Raw genomic sequence first — 11,600 nt, forward strand, 5'->3', positions numbered from 1 at the left:
TTATATCCCTGGTGCCAAGACCTCTTCTAAATCCTGCTTGAACTTGTATCAATTCCCAATCAATAGACTGATGTTGCCGTTTTTGAGTGATCTTCAGCAGTACTTTGCTTGCATGTGATATTAATAATATTGTTTCCACATTCTGTTGGATTACCTTTGTTGGGAATCGGAATAAATATGGGCCTCTTCCAATCCATTGGCCAGACAGCTGTCCTCTAAATTTCCTAGCATAGATTGGTGAGTGCATCTGGGGCTGCATCTGTTCACGGAAACAAGTCAATTGGTATCTCATCAATTCCTGGGGCCAATTTGTAGCCAATGATTTCAATGTAGCTTCCAATTCTTCTTTCATTAACATTGGCTCCTTTCATAAAATTAAAATATTAATAATATTGAAATTTTCCATATCAGTCAGGTTTTTTGGCACAGTGATTGTGCATTCTGTCCATCTTCTTTTGATGCTTCTTGGGTCATTCAAAATATTGTCCATAGAATCTTTCAAGATTGTGATTTGAAGCTTAAATTTTTCAGTTCTCACAGCTTGAGAAATGCAGAGTGAGTTCTTCCCTTTTTATTCTCCAATTCCAGCTCTCTGTATGTTCCATTGTTACACTTTGTTTTGTATTCTCAAGATGCCATTTGAAATCTTCTGTTTAGCTCTTTTATTTCAGGATGATTTCCCTTTGTTTTGGCTTCTCAATGCTCTAATGCAATTCACAGTCTCTTCTGACATTTACCTCAGGTTTTTCTTTCTCCTTTGTCTTTGTAATGATCTTTTGCTCTCCTCATAGAAGATATCCTTTGATATTATCTCACATCTCAACCGGTCTTCAATCACTGATGTTCAATACCTCAAACCTATTCCTAAGATGGTCTTGAAATTCAGATGGAATATATTTAAAATAATATTTTGTTTCTCATAGATTTAATTTTCTTCAGCCTCAGTTTGAACTTGCACATGAGTAACTGATGTTCTGACCCATAGTCTGCCCATAGCCTAGTTTTGACTGATGGTATTGAGTTTTTCTAAGGATTCCTTCCACAGATGTAGTCAATCTGATTCCTACGCAGCTCATCGGGTGAGGTCCATATGTAAAGTCACCATTTGTGTTTTTTTTAAAAAAGGTATTTGTAATGAACAAAACATTGAAAATACAAAATTTGGTATTTCTATTTTCAGCCTCATTTCTATCGCCAACCCCATATTTTCCAACTATTATTCCTTTTTCACTGTTTTCAACTTTTCTTTTTCATTTCAGTAGCCAATTATTATTAATGCATCTTGACTGCATATTCGGTCAACTTCAGACTGTAAGATTTGGTAAGAATTTTTAATTTCTTCCTCTTTGGCTGTAGATATAGGAGCATAAATTTGAATAGTCATATTAACAGGTCTTATGTATCTGGATAATATCCTATCACTCACAACATTGTATTTCAGGACAGAGCTTAAAATTGACTTTTTTATGATGAATGCAACACCATTCTTCTTCTGTTTTTCATTCCCAGCATAGTACACCATATAGATTATCTGATTCAAAGTGGCCAATGATAGTCCATCTCATCTCACTAATGCCTAGTATGTGATGCTCATTCATTACACCCCTTTTTTTCCATGATAAACATTGTACTAATTGCTCTAGCACTTGTCTGTCAGTTTGCTGTACTAAAATAACTTGTAGGTTGCTGTGATACTGAAAGCTTTGCCACCGGTATGTCAAATTCCACAAGAGATACCAATGGTGGACAGGTTTTAGTAGAGCTCACAAATTAACACAGGCTAAGAAGCAGAATTGGCCACCTACTTCTTAAATAACAGGCCTCTGAAAACCTTATGAACAGTACAAGAAGGCAGATAATTATGGTAGTAGTGGTAGAGCCCAGATCGGAAGTCAGTCCAAATGAGGAAAAATAACGGCTAGCATCTTTCAATAATCAGAATATGAAATATATGTAGCTTGAATGTTGAAGATTAGAACTTGTGAAAAATGAAAGGGAACATAAGGATTTTAAGCATGGTCAAATCTCTTTTTAAAAAATCAAATCAGTAACAAACAAAAAATAATTCATTTTCAATCTCATGGTTCTATTTATTATATTTTGTTTCTCTCTTGATATTCTCAGTCAAGAAATATCTATGTTACAGTTTCCCATATATGAAAAACAATTTACATCCCTACCATCTGACATTTCCATCACTAATGTTGCACATCTCACCACTACACAATTCTCTGAAAATGTTCTCACTAGTATTCACATAATGCCCAGGTAATAAATATTATTGTTGTTGTTATTGTTGTGTGCCGTTGAGTCATTTGCGACTCATAGCGACCCTCTGTACAACAGCCCTAAACCCTGCTCTATCCTGTACCAATCGCATTGCCTCTGACACCCCATCCCGATTACCCCAGTCATTGAATCAATCCACCTCATAGAGGGTCTTCCCCTCCTTTGCTGTCCCTCTACTCTACCCAGCATGATGTCCTTCTCCAAAGATCTGTCTCTCCTTGCAACATGTCCAAAGTATGTCAGACGAAGCCCCCAAATCCTTGCCTCCAAGGAGTAGCCTGGTTTAACCCTGTCTGCATGAATCTGTTTGTTTTCTTGGCAGTCCATGTTATATTCAATACTCTTCTCCAGCACCATAGCTCAAAGGTGTCAATTCTCCTTCTGTCCTACCTTGTCATTGTCCAGCTCTCTGATGCATAACAAGTGATTGCAAAGACCATGGCCTGTATCAGGCGCACCTTAGTCTCCAGAGAGACACCGTTGCTCCTGAGTACTTTAGAGAGGTCCCTAACAGCAGACTTTCCCATCGCGATACGCTTTTGATTTCCTGACTGCTGGTGCCAAGAGTGTTGACCGTGGAGACAAGCAAACTGAAGCTGTGAACAATCTCAATCTCTTCCCGATCCATCCTGATGCTACCAATTGGTCCAGTGGTGAGAATCTTTGTCTTCTTGACATTGAGCCTCAGTCCATACTCAAGGCTGCAGTCCTTGACCCTCTGCAGTAAGTGCATGAGGTCCGCCTCAGTTTCAGCGAGCAAGATTGTGTCATCTGCATAACGCAGATTGTTGATAGATCTTCCACCAGTCCTAACACCACACGTCTCCTCATAGAGCCCAGCCTCTCGGATAATCTGCTCTGCATAAAGGTTGAAAAGGTATGAAGATAGGACACATCACTGGCGCACACCCTTCCCAATTTTGAACCATTCAGTGTTGCCCTGCTCTGTTCTGACGACTATCTCTTGGTCCAAATATAGGTTTCGCATTAGCACGATTAAATGTTCTGGGATTCACATTCTTCTCAGAGTTAGCCACAGTTGTTATGATCCACGCAATCAAATGCCTTTGCATAGTCAATGAAACACAGATAGACATTCTTCTGGTATTCTCTGCTTTCAGCTAAGATCCATCTAACATCGGCTACAATATCCCTAGTACCACAACCCCTTCTAAACCCAGGCTGGACTTCTGGCAGTTCTCTGCTGATGTTGTTTTTGGATAATTTTCAGTAGAATCTTTCTTGCATGTGAAATCAATGCTATTGTTCTGTAGTTTCCACACTCAGTTGGGTCATCCTTCTTTGGAATGGGAACAAATATAGATCTCTTCCAGTCAGTTGGCCAAGTGGTTGTTCTCCAGATTTCTTGGCACAGCTTGGTGAGCACATCCAGGGCAGCATCTGTTAGCTGAAATATGTCAATTGGTATACCATCTATTCCTGGGGCCTTATTTTTTGCTATTTCCTTCAAAGCAGCTTGAACTTCTGCCTTCATCACCACAGGCTCTTACTCAAATGTTATTTCATTAAATTCTTCTGTATCTGCCAATTCCTTTCTATACAATGACTCTGTATATTCCTTCCATCTTCTTTTGATACCTCCTGGATCATTTAACATTCTGCCTAAAGCATCCTTGATTGTAGCAACTCGAGGTTTGAATTTGTTCCTCAGTTCCTTGAGCTTAAGAAATGCTGAACAAGTTCGGCCCTTTTGATTTTCCTACTCTAGCTCCTCGCACATTTCATTGTAGTATTTTTGTTTGTCATTCCGTGCTGCCTTTTGGAATCTTCTGTTCAGCTCTTTAGTGTCTTGGATCCTTCCTTGCGCTTTGGCTTCTCTACATTCCAGTGCAATCTTCAGAGTTTCTTCTGACATCCATTTTGGTCTTTTCTTCCTCTTCTTTCTTTGTAATGACCGTTTGCACTCTTCCTGGATGATAAATTTAACATCTTTACTTGATCTTTCAAAAGAACATAAATAGTGACAACACACTTCCTCCTCTTCCCCTAGCTCATTACTAGTTTACTTAAGGTTCTCCCATGTGTCTTTGAGTGTGTGTGTGTGTGTGTGTGTAGTATAAACTTCATTTATTCTAACTATCTCTTAAATCTCAGTTTCTTTAAAGGTTTTTCTAGGTTGTTTTCTCTTCATGGGCTCTATCAGCCCCTCCTTTGACTTCAATTACTATCTAATGCTAATGAATCACACACTCGTATTTGTAAGCCTTACTAGATATACTGACTACCAGAAATAAGCTTTACTTCACACAACGATTAGGCATATAAATGTCTAATTGCACGATAAATCTCTCCACTTAGATGTCTCTAGGGAATCTTTAGAATGTCCTCAGAACTCGCTCACCCAAGCCTATAGCTAGCCTGTGCTTTCTCCATCTCAGCAGTGGCTCCAGGGGCCTCTGGTGACCCAGTAGTAAGGATATGCACTGCCACTCTGAAGGCATGAGGTTTGAAACCAAAGCTTCTCTTCAGAAGAAACATGGGAAATCTCCTCCCAGGTGATTTTTAGCCTCTGAAACCCCACTGGAGGGTCAACTATGGGCTGGTTCTATCTTGAAGGCACATAAAAACATCAGCAATGATGATACCAATATCTATCCGGCTGCCAGATCAGAAGACTCAGAATTCCTGAGTCCTCTGTTACCTTCATCCTCTTGTTTGAGGATTAAGTGACATACATGTTCAGTAAATACTGTTACTATTTTTGTCTTGGTCATTTTATCCTTCACCCTTCAACTTTTCAAAGCCTTAGACTAAGCTGATTTCATGGCTAGTGTAAAGAAGCTGTGCTCCATATACCCAAAAATTGGTCTGCCACTATACTTATCAGTGTTTGTAATCATCTTGTTTGTTTAAATCTTGCTCTTCCCCAGTACATGGTAAACTCCAGGGAGGCAGATGAATGTGTGCTTTCTTATCCCTCATTAAAACCCCAGAACCTAAATACCTAAAGAATATTTGACAAATGAATGACTGGGAAATTAATGAGTGGGTCATCAGTGAAATGTGAAAGTAGGAAATACTAATTACTTGTTAAGAAAATTACAGTATAACTTCATGCACCAAATACAAGCCAAGTTTAGGGCCACTTATATTCTTTTATTCTCCAATATTTTTATTCTAGAAAATATTTTTCTTCTAGAAAAACATAGATTACTATCCTTTGTCCGATGAGAAGGATTTGCCTTTACCAAAAATGAATACTTAAAGTCAGGAAAGAAGGTTAGTTACCTTTGCCATAATATCTGCATAAGCCATATATAAAAAATCTTCCTCCAGTTTGCTATGAAAAGCAAAGAGAAAAAAAATCACCAATTTTTAAGTAAAAATACTCTTACTGTTTAAACAATATTTGTTTATTTTAACCAAATATCCTTTTAAAACTAAGACAACATAAAACTTTAAAAATACTATTTATGTAAAAATATTCTCAAATCAAAACTAAAAGACGTCAGGTGTGCCAAAGTCTATACCACCTTACCTCAGAGATGAGAGCTCCAAAACTCACAAAATAGGTGCTCTAGTGGTTTTACATAAACACATAACACTCAATTTTTCAAACCACAACATTTGATTCAAGAAAATTTAAAAGAGCTAGTGGCTTTGATAGGAGAAGTAGCACTTGATAATTGATGGAAAGACTCCTCAAATTATCCTGGTGCTATGCAGTTAATACAAAGAAGGTCAGTAATGATGATCCTTCAAAGTTAAGGCTAAAATATGCTTATTACCTTTTTCTTAAGAAACATGGAAATGATTACTAGTTTAAGAATGGTTTCCACCAATCAACCTCTAAGACTTGTGAAGTTATTTTAGCAATTGTAAAGTTCAGTCATCAGAAAAAAATCACTTATGAGAAATACCTCATTACCTGACAATGCCAGACAGAGAGAGAGCTGCTCTATGCTTAGGGATGAGATGGTTTTGTTAGTTAGGAAATAACAAGAGAGAGAGAGACATAGTGAGAGAGTGGATGGAACACATTAGCTAAGAGGGGGAATTGTACATTTTCATAGCATGCAAGAGGTCAAATGAACTTGTCCAGGCTTCTGAGGAGACTCATGTGGATAGAGGCTGCCAATTAAATTATGTCCCAGGTTTTGCAGAGAGCAGGCAAGGCCTGGGGCAATGCAGGCTTTCTTTCACGCAGCACAGAGGTGAATGAAGGCTTTATAATCTCTGAAATGCTCATCTACAGAGCTAATCTATGGAGTGCCCCCTGAAATGAGAAGAGGCTCAGATCATTTTGAGAATCAGGCATAAGAGTGTATTTCTTATTTAATTGCACAGAGGCTTGCCCTTTGTGACTTTGGTGAGTTCCCATTACTCATCTTACAAGAACAAAAGAAAATGAAGAATACCCTTAAATGCGCTCCCAAAGAAAATGCCAAGCTGAGATGATGGCCCATTAGGCCCTAGAGGTTTCCTAACTTCATCCCATAATGAAGACACAATCTATTGAGGAAATTTAGGGTCATCATAAATCTCCACATTACTTGGGGAATTGGAATAGCTTCGGGCTCTCTTATTTTTAAAGCTGTTTATGATAAAGGAGGAAAAAATTATTATATAAAGAGAATCAGGATGAACTAAATCAGCCAAACACTGAGTTGTTAAGAAAAATTAGAACATACAGACCAGGATTTGCCAAGAGAGAGCAAGGTGCCCTAGTATACATCAAATAAGTCATTCTTTGAACAGCACAGACGTCTAATAAGAACAAGATGATACTGAAATATGAATACATGGTACACAAAAGACTCTGACAGGGACTTTATTTGTGTCTTTCAGAAGATTTTCCCCACCATACCATTTCTCTGTCAAAGCTGTTCGGCTGAACAGGAGAATAAGTTGATGAAGGGGATCAACTCTCTTGGTGTCTTCATCTTCTTCTGGAGGGTCTGTTCCAGGTTTCTAAGAGAAAAGGCAAAGATTCTATAATTTCACATTTAAATGAAACATCTACTTAAATGTGGGAGTTCTGGTGGTCTAGTGGAAGAAGCTGTGATGCAATTCTGAAGACCACCAGCTACTCCATGGGAGAAGGACGGGCAATCTCCTCCCATGCGATCGACTGCCTCTGAAAATCTGTTGGCTTGATGGTACACAACAAAAACAACTCAAAAGCAAGTTAATACAATGCTTAGGAACAAAGAATAATCCTTCTCTTTGTGCTGTGATATGTATGTGCATGAGTGTCTGTGTTATATGCATATATATTATATAACCAAGGTAAAACTATGTCATTTGAAGCAGAGGTATTCACTACTTACCCAAAGAATGGGTTAGGCAAGGAAAATTTGTGTTTATTTTAAAATTCTGAGTGCTATTATTATCAAGCCAAACCTAACTAGATAAAAGTGGTTTTGCTAAACAGGTTTTAGCTTTAATGAAGTCAATGTTTAAAGATTTGCAATAAAATGCTGTCACTTCAAGTATAAAAATTTAGTTACCACAGAAGAGCAAAGTGCTTTTGAAAGGAAACCTTTGCACGATTCAGTAAAAAATGATAGTTAACAGGTGTTAAATGGGTTAATATTTAAGTTGCATAAATAGTATTTTTTCAGTTCCTTTTCATTGACTATAGAATTAATCTTGATTTTTTTTTGTTTTGGTGGTTGATTTAATCAATTATATTTCCACTATAAGCCTTCATTTATTTACACTGATATTTCTCTCTGCAAGAATGATTTATTTTCCAGTGATAGTTTCTTCTATATGATTCCTTTCCTGGTTTTAGGCTTATGTAGGGGTCCTGGGCAAATTTCCACTTGTTGTTGTTGTTGTTGTTATGTGCCCTAGAGTCGTTTGCGATTCATAGCGACCCTATGTACAACAGCCCTAAACCCTGCTCTATCCTGTGCCAATCTCATTGCCTCTGACACACCCATCCCAATTACCCCAGTTGCTGAATCAATCCACCTCATAGAGGGTCTTCCCCTCCTGCACTGTCCCTCCACTCTGCCCAGCATGATGTCCCTCTCCAAAGACCTGTCTCTCCTTACAACATGTCCAAAGTATGTCAGGCGAAGCCCCAGAATCCTTGCCTCCAAGGAGTAGCCTGGTTTAACCCTCTCTAGGATGAATCTATTTCTTTTCTTGGCAGTCACTAAACGTCCAAATATTTCACTGGGTTTTATTTTAAAGAAAAATCATTTATTTGAAAAATATGAACGCATTTCATTATTAGGTTTTTAAAAAATTGTATTAATTTGTCCACTATATTCCCTATTTGTGACTTAAAAACTTTCATATTCATCCACAAAGAGGAATGATAAACCTTATAAATATCATGCTTAGTGGAATAAGTTTGTAACTCTTTATTCTACCAAAGGGAATATTATGTGACTCCACTTGTCTGAAATATCTAGAATGAAAAAATGTTGAGAGACAAGTGTTGAGTGTTCATTTGTGGCTGTTGGGGATAGGTCTGAGAAAGGAGAGGAAGACTCATTGCTTAATAGATACTAAGTTTCTGCTACAAAGGATGAAAATAATCAGGAAGACAATAAGAATATTGTCCCTAAACAGTGCCTGTGAAGACAAATGAAATGGCAAATGCTTTGCTACATGTATTTACCATGAATACCAAAACTTTTTAAAAACTAACTGGTTTTTAAGCTGGGACTCATGAAACTCATGAATTAATTTACAAAAATGTGTGTGGGACTCAAGAGAACAAACACCATATGGTTTTATTTATAGGCATTATCTACGGGTGGGGGTTGGAGAGTATGGAGTGGCAGTGGATAATTATTGTTCACAAGATTACTGGGTTTCTGTTTTAAAAACTCAGCTCCAACTTATTGCTGTGAAGTAGCAACTGATCGACAGTTGCCCCTCTAGAGGGTTTCCGAGGCTGTAAATGACATGGAAAGAGATTGCCTGTCTTTGTCCCATGAACCTCAGGTGGATTTGAATTTCTGGAGATGGGTGGCTTTTGGACTAGCAGCTTAACTCCTTACAGATTCTACTTCCAGAGCTCCCTAAAATAAGTTATTATGGAAATGGACCATGGTAATGATTGAATAGGTTTATGATTATAATTAGTGTTGCTGAGCTCTAGACTTAAGATGTAGAAATACCAAACTTCTTATGATACATATTTCATTTTAATATAAACTATTTATGTATTTTTCTGAGAAGATGGCCCAAAGCCTTCTTCAGATTTTCCAATGAGTTTGATGGCTTGGGAAAGGGAGGGGTGAGCATCCCCACATGTAGGGCTCTGTATGGCAGTGCAACTCAATGCTAGACCAGCTTTTTGTGTGCTGTGGGCTGTTTTTCATCACTGCATGCTGTTACTCCATCTTCTTTGCCCTGGGGTATTTGAAAAAAGAATAATTTTTCATTGATAATTCATTACATTAATCTTGAGCTAATTTTTCTCTAAAAACTCATTACCCTGAATTCAGATATTGATTGATAGCTGACCCTGTAGCAGGTTTTCAGAGGCTGGAAGTCACATGAGAGGAGACTGCCCACCTTTCTCCCTCAAAGCAGCTGATGGATTCGAACTCCATGCCTTTGGATTGGCAGCCCAATTATCTACCTACTAGGCTACCACACCTCAATTTCTTTTTAGCCTGTCATAATTATATCCTGGGTTTGGGTTCTTTAAAGCTGCTTTGATAAGGAGTTTAAGAGAATAATTTCATCAGAGGATGCATTTGTCATCTTAAGTACTGTATCGATGACTGTTGAGATATTTTGAAGCAAAGGGTTTTCTCCTAAGGATTGAATATAATCATAATTGAGGTAAAAAGTTCCCTAAGACCAATATAGTAGAATTATATTTTTCTTCACATACAGAAGAACTACTCTTACCAACTCCATCCCACAAAACCCAATCTTTCATTTTACAATTCCATTAATAACATACTGCTAAGTCTTCTATCAGTTTATCTTCAAAGTAATGCTCTTCTGTTTCAATCCAGGACTTTTCATACCCCTGAAGAAAGAGATTGACAGCCCGGTGCCTACAAAACAAACATAATGTCAAAGGGTTTTGCTTTTAAATTGAAAAGGTATTAATTGGTGCTTATCACTTTATTAACTGCTCTGTGAATTGTCTATTCTCAGCCAGGGAGGCATCACAGTGCAGGAACTGAAGGGTTTAAGTTCCTGGTTCAGCCATTTCTAAGCTTTGATACATTGAGCATGTTATTTAACCCATCCCATTTTTATTTTTCTCAGTCATAAAATGAGGATGACCTCAATTAGATTTCAAGTGTGTGACTTTTTAAACAAGATAAAGCATGAAAGTAGATCAGATCAGTGCTCCTGAATGGTAGCAATCTTGGCATAAGTTGCTTTGATAAATAATAAAACAACAGTTCCTATTTAGGTATGATTCAAGTTAACATTAGATGTGGATCTTGAAGATGTCAAAACAAGATGTACTAACTGAACTAAATGGGAATATGTTGTTGTTTTAGGTGCTGTCAACTCAATTACAATTCATAGCAACCTACGAACAACAGATCTGAACGCTAATTCTTCCTGTGCCATCCTCACCATCTCCTTCATGCTCAAGCCAATTATAGTAGTAACTTTGTCAATCAGTCTTGTAGAGGGTTTCCTTCTCTTTCTCTGACCATCTACATTGCCCTGTATGACGTATTTTTCAAAGGACTCACTCTGCCTGACAACAGGCTTATTAGGGATAACATTTGGCTTGGGATGAAGATATCTCCAAAAATGAGGAAGAAGGAACAGGTGAATGAAGCAGAGTAGGATGAGTCAGACACCACCCAGAAAGAGGAAGGCAAGGAATTAGCCTATTACTGGTCAGGAAAGATCATCAGGCCAAAGCTAAAGATGTTATACCAGAGGAAAAAGCTGACAAGATGATAAAGCTTGTATCCAAGTTTCTTCTTCAAGGTAGTGTGTCTAGAAAACAGTCAAAGTGCCCCAAAATGGACCTTTTCCTCATTATTATACTAACAGAAAAGTCCCATGAGCACCATGAAAATTTCAAATCACCATGGAGATTGATTGTCATGCTGGTACCCAGAAGAACATAGTAGGTCAAAACATTCAGTACCCCATATCCTCGACCTATCTCTCCCAAGAGAGAGATGAATATTTAATACCAACCAATGCATGCATATCACTCCCGTTGTTTACATACATTTACTCAAATCCTAGAAATACCAAGACCCTAAAATTCTCCACTCACAGAGGGTGACCAGTTTGTCTCTGGAATATATAATTGTTGTTGTTGTTGTTTGTTGTTATGTGCCGTCGAGTCGCCTGCGACTCATAGCGACCCTATGTACAACAGCCCTAAA

General features: G+C 37.9%; 1 protein-coding gene across 1 annotated transcript in view; it reads right to left on the reverse strand.

Annotated features, from left to right (window-relative positions):
• RYR2 (ryanodine receptor 2 (cardiac)) overlaps positions 1-11,600 on the reverse strand; it is an 814,526-nt gene that overhangs the window by 151,195 nt on the left and 651,731 nt on the right. Inside the window, exons 77-79 of the mRNA XM_006895387.1 lie at positions 10,190-10,286; positions 7,118-7,221; positions 5,539-5,590 (exon numbers count right to left, since the gene is read on the reverse strand). Of these exons, the coding sequence (XP_006895449.1) occupies positions 5,539-5,590; positions 7,118-7,221; positions 10,190-10,286 (253 nt within the window). The remainder of the gene's footprint in view (positions 1-5,538; positions 5,591-7,117; positions 7,222-10,189; positions 10,287-11,600) is intronic.

Source organism: Elephantulus edwardii, unplaced genomic scaffold, assembly GCF_000299155.1.
Source record: "Elephantulus edwardii isolate Elephantulus edwardi_28Jun2011 unplaced genomic scaffold, EleEdw1.0 scaffold00166, whole genome shotgun sequence".
NCBI classification, from domain to species: Eukaryota; Metazoa; Chordata; class Mammalia; order Macroscelidea; family Macroscelididae; genus Elephantulus; species Elephantulus edwardii.